General features: G+C 40.8%; 1 protein-coding gene and 1 non-coding gene across 3 annotated transcripts in view; both read right to left on the bottom strand.

The window, feature by feature from the left end:
* Positions 1–13,099, bottom strand: part of RBM27 (RNA binding motif protein 27) — an 86,422-nt gene extending 73,323 nt beyond the window's left edge. For both annotated transcript variants that reach the window (XM_010344510.3, XM_003933967.4), the window contains exon 1: positions 12,844–13,099. In XM_010344510.3, the coding sequence (XP_010342812.1) occupies positions 12,844–12,902 (59 nt within the window). In that variant the 5' untranslated portion in view covers positions 12,903–13,099. The remainder of the gene's footprint in view (positions 1–12,843) is intronic.
* A 5,212-nt stretch (positions 13,100–18,311) lies between these two features.
* LOC120365409 (U4 spliceosomal RNA) lies at positions 18,312–18,452 on the bottom strand. Its single transcript, XR_005580353.2, has one exon. It is a non-coding gene; the product is annotated as a U4 spliceosomal RNA (small nuclear RNA).
* Positions 18,453–18,952: the final 500 nt, after the last annotated feature.

The following is an 18,952-nucleotide window of genomic DNA, read 5'->3' on the forward strand; positions in this document are numbered from 1 at the left end:
TTAAAGATATTTTTAAAAAATGAGAACGTGAAAGAATGGCACTTAAATATTACTGGCAAATGCTTTAGCAGCTATAAGAAAGAAAGAAAGATGTAGGAGTTAGAAAGGAAAAGAGAAGTGGTGAAAAGACAGTGGAGATAACCTTTATCTACCTCACATTTTTTCTAGTAAGTAATCCAACACTGATGCTCAAAATCATCTTCTATTCCAGGACAGCACATAATCCTTGGGTTGTCAACTCTTGATGTACAGTAATCTGTCAGACTTGAGGTTTTATGTACATCACATGAAACTAAAAGTTTTCTTGCTGTAAACATATATTTAAACACACACACACACACACACACACACACACACAATATTCTAGACTTCCTGATGAATACATATTTAAATAACACATATCCTTCATAGAATGGTTGGTCATGAAGGTAAAATGAAAACATTCAGCCTGGGTGTAATGGCTCATGCCTGTACTCCCAGCACTCTCCGAGGCCGAGTCGGGAGGATCATTTGAGCTAAGGAGTTCAAGACCAGCCCGGGAAACATGGCAAAACCCTGTTGCTAAAGAAAATACAAAAATTAGCCAGGTGTGGTGGTGCATGCCTGTAATCCCAACTACTTGGGAGGCTGAAGTGGGAGGATGCTTGAGCCTGGTAGGCAGAGGTTGCAATCAGCCAGTATCACACCACTGCACTCCAGCCTGGGTGACAGAGTGAGACTTTGTTACAAAAAAAAAAACAAAAAATTCAGAATAACAGTAAGTAAAACCATGATGCAAGCAAAGTGATTACATAACTTATAAAACACTATTCAAATCTAACTAATCTTGTTCTGTTATCCTTGGGCCTTCGTTGCCAGCCAGAAAGTTAAAAGGTTTCAGCTCACTTGGAAGGCAGAAACAAGAGGACAGCTTGAGCCCAGGAGTTGGAGGCTGCAGCGAGTCACGATCATGCCACTGCACTCCAGCCCAAGCAATACAAAGAGACCTTGTCAAAAAAAGAAAAAAGAAAAAAAAAGAAAAAGAAAAAAGAAAGATTTTAGCTCAAGAGCATCAATCACATTTCCAACAACTTTATGAGATTAGTAAACGAAATAAAAACCAAGCACCAGTACCTTTATTTCCTTCTAATTTTTATTTTTAAAGTTCATAATTCAACAATTTTTTGTTGTCAATATTAACACCATCATGGGAAAGTCTGGCTCTTTAAACACCCATGCACCAAATTCCAAGAGAGAATATTGCAATGACTATTAATTTTACAAAACTCAGCGCTGGCTTCTGTAATACCAGCAGTTTGGGAGGCTAACGCGGGTGGATCATGAGGTCAGGAGATCGAGCCCATCTAACACAGTGAAACCCCATCTCTACTAAAAATACAAAAACTTAGCCAGGTGTGGTGGCACACACCTGTAGTCCCAGCTACTCGGGAAGCTGAGGCAGGTGAATCACCTGAACCCAGGAGGTAGAGGTTGCAGTGAGCCGAGATCACACCACTGTGCTCTAGCCTGGGCAACAGAGCAAGACACTGTCTTAAAAAAAAAAAAAAATTACGTATGCCATGCTTAACTTGGCTATTCTGTACAACATCTTAAAAAACAGTTATGTATGCCAGAAGGTGCAAAAAGAAAAAAAAAAAAGAAGTTAAAAATAAATAAATAAATAACAGTTATGTAGGCCGACTTAATTTCACCCCTGAGAACAATAAGATATTTCTGATCAGTGTAGCTCTAATCAACATTCATATGGAGGAGAGAAGGGGAAAAAAATTACATTTCCACCTTTACTTAGAAAGTTTAGTTCTTGGATATGGATAGTCTACACAGAAGAAAAGGATTCAGAAAAATAAGTAAGAATGGCAGAAAATGGCAATGCTATTTTCTCTGGTGTTATAAGCATCTTCAAGGAGTCTAATGATCAGATAGATTTAGTGCTGGGTATGGGTAATAGGTTTCTATATGTAAAGAATGGGCAAAACATTCAGATACTGGATAAATGAAATTGGTTTAAGAAACCCAGATATTGGCTGGGTGCAGTGGCTCACCTGTAATCCCAGCACTTTGGGAGACTGAGGTAGGAGGATCACCTGAGGTCAGGAGTTCAAGACCAGCCTGGTCAACATGGTGAAACCCCTAAAAATACAGAAATTAGCCAGGTGTGGTGGCACACACCTGTAATTCCTGCTACTTGGGAGGCCAGGGCAGGAGAATCGCTTGAGCCTAGGAGACGAAGGTTGCAGTGAGCCTAGATCATGCCACTGCACTCCAGCCTAGGCGACAGAGCGAGACTCAGTCTAAAAAAAAAACAAAAGAAAAAAAGAAACCCAGATTATCTTTTACATATATTCAGTATTCAGGCTCAAAAAAATATATGCCAACTTAGGCTGCTTCTGATGATGAAGATGAATATACAGGAAATTAAAAGAGTAGAAAAGTTAGACTCCAGGGAAAGAGAATGATCACAGATTCTAAACGCTTGTTTAACGTGAGGGAACAAATGATTGTTAATAACTGACAGAATTCTGCACCAAATACAACAGCATGTTTACAGCCAAAGGAGTAGGACCATTTAAATTTAACAGCTCCTAACATGTATCCATAAAGTACGCTATGAAGAAAATTACCAGTCTAAAATAGTAAGTCACACTAATTGAATGGTGAAACTTATACATTGGGGAGTTTGTGCTGTAATTTTCTAGACTTCTATAATTATTCTTACTTATTCTTTCAACCACTGACCCCTCACTATATAATCTCTAAAAAACAGCCATGATACCATAGCTATAAGTATCAATGCTAACTACTCAGCAAGACTTCCAGAAGTATGTCACAAAAATCTGAGTACAACTAAGACTCTTGAGAATACAAGATAAGTGCAGCATCACCTCCCTCTCCTGAAAATCATCACTTCTTTCTTCCACTTTCTTTCTTTTTTTTTTTTTTTTTTTTTGAGACGGAGTTTTTGCTCTTGTTACCCAGGCTGGAGTGCAATGGCGCGATCTCAGCTCACCGCAACCTCTGCCTCCTGGGTTCAGGCAATTCTCCTGCCTCACCCTCCTGCGTAGCTGGGATTACAGGCACACGCCACCATGCCCAGCTAATTTTTTTGTATTTTTAGTAGAGACAGGGTTTCACCATGTTGACCAGGATGGTCTTGATCTCTTGACCTCGTGATCCACCTGCCTCGGCCTCCAAAAGTGCTGGGATTACAGGCTTGAGCCACCGCACCCGGCCTACTTCTTTCTTCCAATACCCAGGAAGAGTACTTAAAATCTTTTAGCTACTTTATTTGGAACTAAAGCTTACAGGAATCCATTTCTGCTGGACTATAATGACAAATACATTTGGAGATGAAAGATTTGAATATTTTGGATCCATGACAATCCTAAATACATATGTCTCTAGACAAAAAGGGACTTCTATTATAACACGGAGATTAGAAAAGGTAATAATACCCCCTTAAATTATCATTCTACTATAGAGTCAACTAAGTTTGTAAATTTGTAAAGACAAACTAAGCAATCCATTTAAGATCAGGCAGACAGCACATCTGTGGAACTAAAACTCAGCTGCAATTCCACATAAGTAAAATCTGCTTCACAACGCATGTCTTTTTCTAACGTATGTCTGCACAAAAAATTAATGTATCTTAAGTATCAACCAACAGTTATCTTTTAGTTAAAGAATCAACAAAGGAAATTTCCTAAAGCTTAATGTAATGTACAAATGGGATTTCTTAAAATTCACACCTTGCACAATGTTTTAAAAACATGTTTCAATTATCTTTTAAGTTTTCAAAAAATAAAAATGAATTTTTATCAGAGTAAGCTAAAAGAAACATTGCCCTAAAAATGTCTCAACTGTAAAAATCTCAAATTTGCCTTTTACCTCTTTAAAATCTCCATTGTACATGTATTATACAACTGCTGAGCCAGTGCATAAGCTTCATAGAAGACTTCAGACATACAATCACAAGATCAAAGAGAAAGGTCCTACACCTTTGGCCCCGAGCCAAACAATACTACTGAAAAGCCATTATCGTTTATTTGCTTTAGGAAAAAAGCCAAAACTACTTAGACCTTTTCCACTTTCAGAAAAATTTACATGTCTCTGAATATGGATCTAATTTTAAGTTCCATCTTAATGTGCTCTTTGTTTCAGAGGTGAAACAACTAATACATGTGCTTCTGAATCACAGATTTAAAAAATGTATCTCCTGATCTCAATGTGTATCAACAGCCATTAAAAATGTCCATATTCTCTGACCAGTAGTTACACTTAGGAAAACTAGACTAAGGAAACAAAGGCAAATATAGAAAATTCTACTGGCACCTAAAGCTACACACACACACACACAAAATGTATTTATTATATAAAAACAGCATTACTTTTTAACAAAAAAAAATATATATATATATATATATATATATATATATATAGTTCCAAGGTAACCATTCTCTTATCATTGGAGGTTTGTGAAATATTAGGCATGCAAAGCGATGGTTATTAGCCGGACATGGTGGTGGGCGCCTGTAGTCCCAGCTACTCAAGAGACTGATGCAGGCGAATCGCTTGAATCCATCCAGGAAACAGAGGTTACAGTGAGCTGAAATCACGTCACTGCATGCCAGTCTGGGCAACAAAGCAAGACTCCCTCTCAAAAAATATAGATGTAATATAATATAATATAAAAAAAACAAATGTTTAGAAAAAGTTACGTTTATGGCCAGGCACAGCGGCTCAGGCCCGTAATCCTGGCACTTTAGAAGGCTAAGGCAGGAGGATCACCTCAGCCCAGGAGTTCAAGACCAGTCTGGGCAACACAGTGAGACCCCGATCTCTAAAAATATAAAATAAAAAAATTAGCCTGGTGTGGCGGCATGTCCCTATAGTCCCAGCTACTCAGAAGGCTGAAGTGGGAGGACTGTCTGATCCTGGAAGGCTGAGGCTACAGTGAGCTATGACCATGCCACTGCACTCCTGCGTGGGTGACAGAGCAAAACTTTGTCTTAAAAAATAAAAAATGGTCCGGCATGATGCCTCACGCCTGTAATCCCAACATTTTGGGAGGCCAAGGTGGGCAGATTACTAGGTCAAGAGTTCAAGACCAGCCTGGCCAACATAGTGAAACCCCATCTCTACTGAGAATACACAAATTAGTCAGGCATGGTGGCACATGCCTGTAATCCCAGCTACTCGGAAGGCTGATGCAGGAGAATCACTTGAACCCAGGAGGCAGAGGCTGCAGTGAACCAAGATTGTGCCACTGCACTCAAGCCTGGGAAACAAAGCAAGAATCTGTCTCAGGGAAGTGGGGGAAACAACCAAAAAAAAAAAACAAAGGGATGGCTATAAAAGCAATATATAAATGTGAAAAATGCTTCTGATATAATGTCAAAGATACCAAGATAGAAAATTTCACAATGACTCTGATGGTAGCTATATAAAAATTCATAAACAGAAGAGAAACTGAAAATAAATACTAATAATTTTTTCTCTATTTTCTATATTGTCATAATACCATAATACTTTTATTTTTATTTTAAAAGAATAAAAGTAAATTTAAAAAACGTCTGACTCTGAGATCTGTGTTCAGGTATTTCTTTGATAAGACCATACTAGACAAAATAAGTAAAAGATGGAGTTGACTTTCACATTTGTTAATACTTATTAAAGATATACAAATATTGGTACTTCTTTTTCAATGAAAACTTTCAATCTTAGTCTGTTTGGATTACTATAACAAAACATCTTAAACTAGGCAATTTATTATTTATATATTTATTTTTGTTAATTTGTTTTGATACAGGGTCTCATTCTGTTGCCCAGGCTAAAGTACACTGGTGTGATCATGGCTCACTGCAGCCTCAACCTCCCAGGCTCAAGTGAGCCCCCCAACTCAGCCTCCCAAGTAGGTGGGACAACAGGCATGAGCCACCACACCCAACTAAGGCTATTTTAAAAATTCTTTTGTAGAGGTAGAGTTTTGCTCTCAAACTCCTGGGCTCAAGTGAACCACTCACCTCGGCCTCCCAAAGTGCTGAGATGACAGGTATGAGTCCATAGTATCCAACCAACTAGGCAATTTATAAACAGAAATTTATTGCTCATAGTTCTGCAGGCTGGGAAGTTCAACATTAAAGCGTCAGCAAACTTGTCTATTGAGGGCCCATTCCTCATAGATGGTACCTTCGGTGTGTCTGTCCTCTCACGGTAACAAGCAGGCTCCTTTGGTATTTTTTTCCTTTTTTTTTTTTTTTTGACACTGAGTCTTGCTCTGTCACCCAGGCTGTAGCGCAGTGGTGCAATCTTGGCTTACTGCAACCTCCGTTACCTGAGTTCATGTAACTCTCCTGCCTCAGCCTCCCAAGTAAATAGGATTACAGACATGCACCACCACGCTTGGCTAACTTTTGTGTTTTTAGTAGAGACAGGGTTTCTCCATATTGGTCAGCCTGATCTCGAACTCCTGACCTTAAGTGATCCACCCACCTAGGCCTCCCAAAGTGCTGGGATTTCAGGTGTGAGCCACTGCGCTCTCCCTTCCTTTCAGCCTCTTTTATACAGGTATGAATCCACTCATGAGGGTTCTGCCCATTTAAGATGTATCACCTCCTAAAGGCCCCACCTCTTAATACTATCACATTGGAGATTAAGTTCCAACATGAATTTTAGGGGGATACCAACATTCAGAACATAATACCTTCATCCTTCCCTTAAGTAATTAGGGGCTTTCAAGTATGAATATGATGTGGAAGAAATAATCCTAGATTATTTGGAAGGAAAATATATACATACGTTCATCAGTGGCAAATACCATTGAAATATTTGGACGAATAGTTCCTAGTAGAGTAGTCACCAGCTAAATAAGTGCACAAAGTTAGACTACTTAAATCTTACTTTTCTAATTGTCAACTACCTGTATATACATATAAGGATGTTCATTCATTTAAACATATACTGAGTGTTTACTAAGTGGCACTTAAATTGCTTGGTAAGAAAATTACTTTGAACAAAACAGACCTTGCCCTGCACTCCTGTGGCCAAGAGGTGGATATGAAAACGTATAATCACAGTACAAAATAACAAACTGTATAAAAAGAGATTAATAAGAAAGTAAGTAACAACATTGTGAGAGGATAAGAGAAGACAGTGGCAAGAAACATAGAGCTATAAAAGCAACTTCTGGCTTCTAGCCTATAGCTATTGGGCCAGGAAGAATGAAGTCAGACATCTTTAAAAGGCAGACCAAAGGACATAAGAACAAATATGTTCTTAAGTTAGCAGACTAAAACTTGCCAAGTCTTCTGGCCAAAGTTCTTTTCTATGAAATAGTGAATGGTATCCTTAAACAAGTCCCACAGCACTTTAGAGGCACACTAATTCTCTGAAAGCACTAAGTACACTTAGAAAACTAACAGTACTTCCCAAACTTAAGAATATACCTCCAAAATACTTAATTTAACTCTGGTAGTTTATTTACCAGGTGGTTAGGTCTAACAATTGTTAGAAGATGATTTTTCCTCCCATTTGGGCAACTGCAGAGATTACTATCCAGAGTTTAATTTGATAAGGACTGCCAACATGTAAACTCTAGAGTTCAACCAAAATATACCCACCATGATCACTGAACCCATAAATATGAACCAATAAAATAAACTCAGTCTGTTAACCTTATTGCTACCTTTTCTATCACACTCCAAGCTGACAACATAATCAATCTCCTAGTGAGTGCACTTTAAAATACACTGATATGGCCAGAACTCACAGAAAGTGCAGATCAAGTCTATAGTTTCGACTAGTGATTCCTGTTTGTATAAGATCTGCAGTGAGACTCTAGATTTGCCTTGTAACAGACTGATCATTATTTTTTAAGTGGCAGTGGTGTTTAACATTAATAAGCAAAATGCTTTTGCAGAGAGTTTCATGTACTTTCACATTTCAGAAACCATAAAATTTTGTTTACATTTATAGAATGATTCAAAGGTACACAAAGCACTTAAAAGTCTACATCACTAATACTCGTAACAGACTTGTAAGGTAGGTCAAGGGCAAATACAATTGAGTTGTTTAACAGAAAAAGGTAAGACGATTTCTTCAAAGTCACAGAGTGAATTGGAGATAGACAGGGAACTAGAAATTAAATGCCCTGATCCATACAACAATGCCTACTAAAGTAAGACAGAGGCAAATTGTCCAGAGTTTATGAATCCTACCATGCTTTTTAAAATACACATCAAGAGAAATTTTTACACTAAGCCAAACAAGCAGCAGTGAATAATACATGTTTATACATTTTATATAATATAAATAAAACATTCCCCATTAAATACAACATGTTTTGATAGAAATGCAGGTTACTGAAAAATACTTGCCTGATCTTTTTTTAAACTTGCAGAAATTTCTTTAGTGATGCACTTACCTCCTGAATTTACTTAGAACCTTAAAGAAGTTCACATACTTAAAATAAGCAGTTATTTCTGATAGAAAGAAACCATGACATCTCTAAACTGCAAAATCCCTACATAGTCTCTATGACTAGAATATCTAGGATATTTTGAAAGTGAGGAAAGATGAAGGCCCCATACAAGAACTGAGTCTAGTCTATTAATGTAGCTGTTGGGAAAGAGACAAACTTCTTGACTGAGATACTGGTTTCCCTCCTTTTACTGCATTGCCAACAAAAATGGTGGTACTAGTTTTTTTCGGCCAGTTAAGGAGTCATTTCTCACTGTTCTTCTAGTAAAAGTAATAGATGTGTTTGCCATCTACAAACGGAGTGGAAGGTAACAGATAAGCTCTAACAGCCCATGACATTTCTAACTTGTCCATAAGGAATAGTCAACTGTATCCTAGATTGATTTAGAAATAACTCCTGTTTGGCCTGGCACTGTGGCTCACACCTGTAATTGCAGCACTTTGGGAGGATGAAGCAGGTAGACCACCTGAGGTCAGGAGTTGAAGACCAGCCTGGCCAACATGGCAAAACTCCGTCTCTACCAAAAATACAAAAATTAGCCAGGCATGGTGGTGCACGCCTATAATCCCAGCTACTTGGGAGGTTGACGAAGGAGAATCACTTGAACCCAGGAGGCAAAGCCTGCAGTGAGCCAAGATCCTGCCACTGCACTCCAGCCTGGGCGACAGAGACTCTGTCTCAAAAAAAAGAAAGAAAGAAATACCTCTTGTTACATGCATTTGTTTCACTAGAGACAAGATGTAACATTTTAAATGCCCCCCCAAGTTTAATTTACTTTAAATTAAGCTACATAAGAAAATGCTACAGAAAATCATGTGCACAGTCATAGTTTAATTCCAACCTAGCCAGTGCAACTACATTATCTCAAAGCCTAACAACTACTCTGAAATGCTATGTTGTAGCAACATGCCAATCTGCCATGAAAATTTTCTTGAATCTGGAATATGCAAAGAAGTAAATTTACAAACACAACCCACTTTAGCATACCATTTATTATACTTTAGGATATCTAAACAAACAAAAAATAATCTCCCATGGTGACATACTAAGAATAAAAATATATGTGGTATCTGCATTTATTACTTATTATTAATACCTCCATTCAAAACCATTACTTATGTGAGTTAAAAATAAGCATTTTATGCGGGGCACAGTGGCTCACACCTGTAAATCCCAGCACTTTGGGAGGCTGAGGTGGGTGGATCAACTGAGGTCAGGAGTTCAAGACAAGCCTGGCCAACATAGTGAAATTCCGTCTCTGCTAAAAATACAAAAACTGAGCCAGGCGTGATGACAGGTGCCTGTAATCCCAGCTACTTGGGAGGCTGAGGCAGGAAAACCACTTGAACCCAGGAGGTGGAGATCGCAGTGAGCCAAGATCTCACCACTACACTCCAGCCTGGGCAACAAGAGTGAAACTCCATCTCAAAAACAAATAAATAAATAAATATTTTAGCCTTTTCTTTAACCCTAAATACAACACATTTTTTTGTAAAAATAAGCATGTGTGCTTTAAGTTGAACACATAACTCAAATAAGCATGTGTGCTTTAAGTTGAACACATAACTCAAAAGGAGAAACTAAACTCAAGCAATCATTTTGAAAGATAATTTTTATTCATGAAAATTACAGAACGATCTAAATAGCTTAAAACGAAAAAAGAAAAAAGCCTAAGCAAGATGAAGCTCCTACCCAGACTAATTTCAAACAACAACAAAAAAGCACTACTCAGAGTAAAACATTTTAGGAAGCTTAAAAAAAAAAAAAGAAAAAGAAAAAAAAAGCAAGTAACTATAAGGCTAAAAGTTGTTACCTTCTTTTTTTTTTTTTTTTTTTTAAAAAAAAAGATGGGGTTTCACCATGTTGGTTAGGCTGGTCTTCAACTACTGACCTCAGGTGATCCTCCTGCCTCGGCCTTCCAGAGTGCTGGGATTACAGGCGTGAGCCACCGCACCCAGCTAAAAGTTGTTATCTTCTATCCAAGAAATAAAATGTATGTTTAACACTTCTTAGAAGGGTATCTACCAACAAAATTAAACTTAATAGTTGTTCTTTTTTTTTTTTAAAGGCATCAGAAGCAGCAGGAATACAAAATAAAATGTATTTTTTTCTTTTTTAATCTTAAATAACATCAGAACACTTTAAACATACAGACCTTTTTCTTTTTTCAACTTTACATCCATATTATTTCCCACCTTCACCACAAACCATTTCCATCTTTGTGCCCCCCAAATTTTTTTTTGGAGAGTCTCGCACTGTCACCCAGTCTCCCACTGGAGTGCAATGGTGCAACCTCTGCTCACTGCAACCTCCATCTGCTGGGTTCAAGTGATTCTCCTGCCTCAGCCTCCTGAGTAGCTAGGATCACAGGCACACACCATCACACCCGGGTAATTTTTTTATATTTTTAATAGAGACGGCCAGGCTGGTCTTGAACTGGCTGACCTCGTGATCTGCCCACCTCAGCCTCCCAAAGTGCTGGGATTACAGAAATGAGCCACCACACCCGGCCCTCAAAATTTTTTACTGTAGGGGGAAAAAAAAAACATTCAAGAGACCTATATTCTTCTACAAAAGCTTCAAGTGTGCTCAGAAGTCATTTTCCCTGAAACAGATCAACAGGGAAGTAGCTTGACACTGTCCCCATGAGCTCCTTTATCATACCTCCACACCTCCCAAACTACTCCCTATTTTCACCTCTAAAAAACACTCAATTTTTCCATTAATGCAATATGACCTAATGAAACCAAAGCCTGATCATCTCTTCTTCTACCCCTTTCTTTCAAGCCCTAACCTCCAATAAGAGGATAATTAAGAACCAGAAGTAAGAAGGAGTCAGAACACGATCATTTCTCTTCCAATACCCTCCCATGCCCTCTTTCTAAAGTCCTCTCTTTATAACCCTATAGCCTTTCCTCTCTTCCCTCTAGGAGATCTATTCCAGAAACTAGCTATACCCCACTCCCCAGATAAACACTCCACAACCCTACTCCTTAAAATGGTTATAAAACATGGCGAGGTCCAGGGGCTTATGCCTGTAATCTCAGCACTTAGGGAGGCCAAGCAGGGGCAGATTACCTGAGGTCAGGAGTTCGAGACTAGCCTGGCCAACATGGCGAAACCCCATCTCTACTAAAAACACTAAAAATTAACAGGGCGTGGTGGCCGGCGCCGGTAGTCCCAGCTACTCTGGAGGCTGAGCCAGGAGAATCGTTTGAACCGGAGGCAGAGGTTGCAGTGAGCTGAGATAGAGCCACTGCACTCCAGCCTGGGCGATCAAGACACTGTTTCCATCAAAAAAAAAAAAAAAAAAAAAGGTTATAAAACAAACAAAATGTTGATACCTCTGTTACCTCTTCCAAGCTTCCCAATAATATTTCTACTAACACTATCCAAAATATTTTTAAAAGACAGGTATGTCTCTCTTTTCAGCCCCTCATCAATAATTCTATACTCCAATTACCTTCAGTTGTCCTCTCAATCTTACAAGAGTATTTACAAATCTCTTATTCTTTCTACCACTCCTTGGATTCACCAATACCTGTATCTAAAAATCCCTATATGCTGCAGGTATACTCCTCCACCAATAATGCTGCATAGCCTTTCAATCCTCAACCAAACTTACAAAAACCTCTTTTTTCCAACCTCCATGTATCTAAAAATCATCAGTTCCCCTAGCACTATCAAGTCTTCAATAACACTTTAAAATCCCTTAATATCCTTGCTATCACACGTATCACCTCCCTAACAATACCTAAAACCCTCCAATGCCCACACATCCTTTTCATCTACTCCATAGTATTTTCCAAATGCTTCAATATTCCTGATCCTTTGGGCACTCACCAATAATCACCACGAAGCTTCCACGTCCCTGCTATCCGTTTCTGCCCTCGTATTTCGAAAATGCCCTCGATACACTGCTTCCAGACCTCTCAGTCCCGGAATAATACTGTTTATCAAGCCCCTGATACTCAGCTATTCCCTTCGACAGCCCAATAGTCACATTTTAAGAATCCCTCAAGAGCCCTGCTTCCCCTCTCTCAGTTCTCAAACAGTAATGTTTTAAATTCCCTCACCGCCCCTGCTGCCCCTTCCAGCACCCCGATACTCGTGTTTGAAAAGCCCTCGCTGTCCTTGCCTGCCCCCCCACCCTAGTCCCACATCCCCGGCGCCTCTGAGTCCCCGGCGCTCCTCGGCCACCCCCACCCCCACCCCCACCACAATGGTAATAGTACTACAGGGACGTCGCCGGGACCTCCCGGCCGCGGCCCCTCAGCGCCGCCCCCGACGCCGCCTCCCCTCCCCCACACCCCCACGGGTCCCCAACGCCCACGTTCGCCGGCCCCGGCCCAGCCCGACTCACTCACATCGGCTCCAGTAACTTGGCCAGCCAGGACTTGAGGGCATCCACATCCTCTATGAGCATGGTGCAAGGAAGGCGGGCTCGGCCGCCGCTCTTCTTCAGGCCTGCCGTGGGTCTCCACTACGCCGACTCCTCACGTTCCCTTCACAGCTCCCGGTGCCCCAACCCACCGGGCATCTTAGGATACTTCAACCTACTCCCCCGGCCCGGGCCTAACAGGAACTAACCCAAGAGCCCTCACTCAACCTAGCCCGAAAGCCGAGGTGGGCGGGAAACGGTGGCGAGTGGCAGGGCTGAGAACCAATAAGAGAGAGAGGGCCCTGAGGCAAGACCAATCAAAAGGCTCACTCGCCCCGCCGGCGGGCCGTACCCAGTCAGGGAGGAGAGATATAGCAAGGTAGGTGGAGAGCTTAAGTGAACTCCTGGTGCAAGATGGTATCTTGGAAAGGTGCTTTGCCTCTTAAAGGGGCAGCGGCGCCTTTTTTTGACCACGCCACCGCCCGCCGCGGAATACCGGTGTCTGCGACTGGGAGTGCCTAGGGGAACCCGGCGAGCCCCTCAGCCTGGTTCCTTCCTCTCGTTTTTCCTGGAAACACACACTCCTGTCCCGAAATGACTCAGCTGTAGTAAATCTGCAACACAACGTGCAATATGTTCACGTTCGACAGAATGCAAAATTTCACTTTTTTTCTTTACACACTCATTTTGATCGGCATTCACGTTTTGTATTTTTCGCTGCTCTGCTTTAATTATGCAGAATGTTTCTGGCAACCATGCCTTGGAATCCAGTAAGCGTCATTTTTAAAACGTGGCGCACGGATGTAAAAGGCTGAGGCCATCTCAATTTTGCTGGAATTATTAATAAATGCTGCTTTATTTAGGAAAGAAAAACGACTCCAATCGTTTGCTTTTAATTATCTTTTCATTGCATATCTAAAATTCAGTGCTTGGGGGCGGACACGGAGAATTTGAATTAGCAAAAAAGGATAAAAAATAGTTTTAAAGAAAAATTCGGTATTACCTAAATAGTAAACTTACTTTCTAGTAGGTGAGAAATTCCTGCTGGAGTTTTAAAATCACTGATACGGCCCTGGTATTAGAATCTTTACCCAATAATATATCCTGAGTCCCTGCAATTGCCAGCACTGAGTAAGGCACTAGGAGTCCAATGGTAAGCCAAGCAGAGCTTCTCTTGAGAAGATGAACAGTTTATGGGGTTATGCATTGCAATAACAACATTTTGAAAAATACCTAATAAGCACACACCTCATATAAAAGAGGTGGATCAACCTCAAATAAACAGTTATACTATGCATACGTAGAAGAGGTATACGCAAACTTCTGCAAAGGATTAGATACTAAATATTTTTTATTTTGTGAGCCTTGCGGTATCTATGGCGACTACTCAACATACCATATCTTGGCATGAAATTAACCGTAGACAATATGTAAATGAAATGATTGTGGCTGTATCACAATAATATATTAAAATTATTTAAAAATTTAAATTTGGCCGGCTCGGTGCCTCACGCGTGTAATCTCAGCACTTTGGGAGGCCGAGGTGGGTGGATCACCTGACGTAAGGAGTTCGAGACCAGCCTTGCCAACATGCTGAAACCTAGTCTCTACTAAAGATACAAAAATTAGCCGGGCATAGCTGAGCCTGTCCAGACGCAGTGGCTCACGCCTGTAATCCCAGCACTTTGAGAGGCCAAGGTGGGCGGATAACCGGGGGTTGGGAGTTCGAGACCAGCCTTACCAACATGGAGAAACCCCATCTCTACTAAAAATACAAAACATTAGCCGGAGTGGTTTATGCCTGTAGTCCCAGCTACACAGGAGGCTTAGGTAGGAGAATTGCTTGAACCTGAGAAGTGGAGGTTGCCATTAGCACAGATCGCACCATTGCACTCCAGACTAGGCAACAAGAGCAAAACTCCAGGCCGGGCGCGGTGGCTCAAGCCTGTAATCCCAGCACTTTGGGAGGCCGAGGCGGGTGGATCACGAGGTCAAGAGATCGAGACCATCCTGGTCAACATGGTGAAACCCCGTCTCTACTAAAAATACAAAAAACTAGCTGGGCCTGGTGGTGCATGCCTGTAATCCCAGCTACTTAGGAGGCTGAGGCAGGAGAATTGCCTGAGCCCAGGAGGCGGAGGTGGTGGTGAGCCGAGATCGTGCCATTGCACTCCAGCCTGGGTAACAAGAGCGAAACTCCGTCTCAAAAAAAAAAAAAAAAAAAAAAAAAAGCAAAACTCCGTCTCAAAACAAAACAAACAAACAAAAATTAGCCAGGCTTAGTGGCACATATTACCAAGACCAGCCTAGCCAACATGGTAAGCCACATCTCTACAGATATACAAAAATTAGCCGGGCGTGGTGGCAGAGATTGCAGTGAGCCAAGACGGCACCACTGCAGTCTAGCCTGGGCAACAAGAGCGAAACTCTGTCTCAGAAAAAAAATTACTTTGAAATTCTTGTAGAAGGCCAGGCGCGGTGGCTCACGCCTATAATCCCAGCACTTTGGGAGGCCGAGGCGGGTGGATCACGAGGTCAAGAGATCGAGACCGTCTTGGTCAACAAGGTGAAACCCCATCTCTATTAAAAATACAAAAATTAGCCGGGCGTGGTGGTGCACGCCTGTAGTCCCAGCTACTCGGGAGGCTGAGGCAGGAGAATTGCTTGAACCCAGGAGGTGGAGGTTGCAGTGAGCCGAGATCGTGCCATTCACTCCAGCCTGGGTAACAACAGCGAAACTCCGTCTCCAAAAAAAAAAAAAGGAAGAAAGAAATTCTTGTAGAAAAAATGATTTACTGTGATAAAGGCATTTCTTGTTCTATTTCTATTATACTATCAAATTCTTGCATAGCTTTAGGCCTAATCAAGATCCTTACATTTCTCTTTTTAAATTTCTTTCATTTAGTGGGTAACACTATGTCTCCTTTGTGGAATGAAGTGAGGGGAAAATGTGGGTAAGCTTAAAGGAAGGAGGGAGAGGAGGAGAGAGGAAAGGAGGCAGCAGTTGCAAAGGAGAAAGCTCTTGACTTGCTGACAGAACCTCTGGATGCTACTTCTACTCCACAGAGGTGTCATTCTGGGTAAACCAATTGCCTCTCTGGGCCTTTTCCTTCATTTGCAAAGTTGTGAGGAGGGGGTTAGTGAGAGAGACTCAGATGATTTTTAAGTGCACTTCAGCTTTTACTACTCTATATAAAGGGTTGGCAAACTGTGACCAGCAAGCTAAACCCTGCTGGTATCTGCTTTTGTACACCTGTGAGGTTACAATGGCTTTACATTTTTGTTTATATTTAATTTTATTTATTTATTTCAGACGGAATCTTGCTCTGCTGCCCAAGCTGGAGCACAGTGGTGCGATCTCGGCTGACTGCAACCTCTACCGCCTGAGTTCAAGCAATTCTTCCACCTCAGCCTCCCAAGTAGCTGGGATTACAGATGCCCACCACCCCCAGCTAATTTTTTTGTATTTTTAGTAGAGATAAGGTTTCATCATGTTGGCCAGGCTTGAACCCCTGATCTCAAGTGATCCACCTGCCTCGGCCTCCCAAAGTGCTAGGATTATAGGCATCAGCCACAGCGCCTAGCCCCTTTGTTCTATTTTTTAAACTGCAATGTTATTATATTACTTTTCTGAATTCATTCCCCATATGTGTGTGTGTGTATGTGTGTGTGTGTGTGTACAGTTTTATATATGTGAGTTACTGCTTTAAACATGGATGTTGAACCCCAATGTCTTGAAGAAACAGCCTCTGTAGAAGAGTTGTTTTTCCAGAAGTAGAAGTGGTACCAAATATAGTTAATTTCACCTTCATGCCTGGCTTGTTCCATTTGCTGAATGGTTCAGATTTGCTCAGTAGCCATGGGCCAGAATTTTTCCATGTACTTTATTCAGTAGCCTCCCTTGTGTGCACAGAACTAACTCATCTGCAACCCATGAATGGTACACTGATTTCAGTCATAGAGCTACTGAGTTACTCTGAATGCAATGCATTCATATATGTATTAATTCAATACACATATATTAGGTGCTGGTTACTATGTGCCAAATTCTGTGCTGAGGTAGAGACAAAAAAATTTTTGAAGCTATATTCATTCACTTCTTTGTGGGATCTCTGGTGGCCTAATAGGCATTGGAAATAATAATCATAGCTAAACTTTTTAGTACATACACTGTGCCTGCCCTGTGCTAAGTATTTTGGTGCATTGCTGCCTTTCATTCCCACACTATATTATATACAGATGCTGAGTGCCGATTACTATATCCCAAATACCATAGGCACTATGTACAGATGTCAAATTTGCATCCCAGAGAGGTTGCGAGGCTAATGAGTGGAAAGGTCCAGCCTTGACCAAGTCTAACTCCAAAGGCCATACCTTCAACATCTGCTAAGCCCTCTCCCTAGAAATAAGAACTATATAGGCTTCCTTCGAAATTCATTCAACAAATATGTGTTGAGCCTATTACCATCTTTTAGTCACCGTTCTTGGATAATAGAGAGTAAATCTGATTGTAAATAAGTTTTCCATCCTCAGTTAAGGTAGATGTTAAGGTGGATACTTAACAAAGAATAACAAAGAGTTCTCATACAGGGACAGAAAGAAAAAAAGACACCAATTTATTTAAGAAAAAAGGGTATTAATAAGGGGCATTGCAAAGGGAGGATACCACATGAACAGACATCTAAACCATCCCTATCCAAACCAAGCTCCCTTTCTTAACTTGAGGGTAACTAGGCCTCAGCCAGGAAGAACTGTCAACATTGGGATTTGACACAAGTGTTGACAGAGGTAGAAAGGCCTTCAGAATGGATCATGCCAGCAAATTGATTTTTTTGCCCTATTCGCCACCCTGTAGCTAAGAGCTGACCCAGATGTACAAGAAGAGAGATTGAGAATCATTTTTTAGTTTTCTGAGTGAAAGTAACAATTCCAACATGTTTCCCTTACATGCAATGAAACTAAACTTTGGTAGAATTTCAAACCAAGAAGTTCATGCTCACAGGAGATTCTCTCTTGTCTGTACGTTTGTAGATGATTATTGAATTAAATAACATACCAGTCAAAACATCAGGTGCTCCTGAGTCTGGGTCACCTGGGTTACCAGCCCATCTGGCTCAGAGAAAATTCACTTCAATAAAAGTCACCTGAGTCTTAGTTACGCAAAGCCAAGTCAAGGTGGTAGATTAATGATGAGCATACTTGAAGAGTCTTTCTTCATTCTGGAAACGTAGATTTGTTTTCCCAGGAAAGCTGGATTATCAGGGGTTTTTTAATGTATCATTTGCTTCACACTACATGTATATAAGAGTGGCTAATTTTAAAAAAACCTGACAATACTCAATGTTGGTAAGAATGTAGAGAAATTGGATCACTCGTACTTTGTTGGTGGTAATATAAAATGGTATAGCCACTCTGAAGAAAAGTTTGGCAGTTTCTTTTGTTTTTATTATTCAGTCCCTGTAGAGACTGCCAAAAATTGCCAACGCCAACTATATTTCAAGTCATCATGGCGGGGCATCAGGAAAAGTTTTCAATTAGCAATAACTGCACCAAGGATAAACCTCATTGGCTATGATACTGCCACTACACAAAGCTGGTTTGGCAGTTTCTTTTTTTTTCGAGACGGAGTGCAATAGTGCAATCTCGGCTCACTGCAACCTCCGCCTCCTAAGTTCAAGCGATTCTTCCACCTCAACCTCCCAAGTAGCTGGGACCACAGGCACATGCCAACATGCCTGGCTAATTTTTGTATTTTTAGTAGAGACAGGGTTTCACCATGTTGGCCAGCATGGTCTCGATCTCTTGACCTCATGATCCGTCCGCCTCGGCCTCCCAAAGTGCTGGGATTACAGGCATGAGCCACCGCGCCTGGCCTGGCAGTTTCTTAAAAACCTAAACCTGCATCTACCATATGACCTAGCAATTGCACTCCTCAGCATTTATCCCAGAGAAATGAAAACTTATGTTCACACACAAAAACCTGTACATAAATATGTAGAGTAGTTTTATTTGTAATAGCCAAAAACTAGAATCAGTCCAGACATCCTTTAACAGGTGAATGGTTAAAAAATGGATACATCCATATCATGGAATCC

Source organism: Saimiri boliviensis, chromosome 1, assembly GCF_048565385.1.
Source record: "Saimiri boliviensis isolate mSaiBol1 chromosome 1, mSaiBol1.pri, whole genome shotgun sequence".
Lineage (NCBI taxonomy): Eukaryota > Metazoa > Chordata > Mammalia > Primates > Cebidae > Saimiri > Saimiri boliviensis.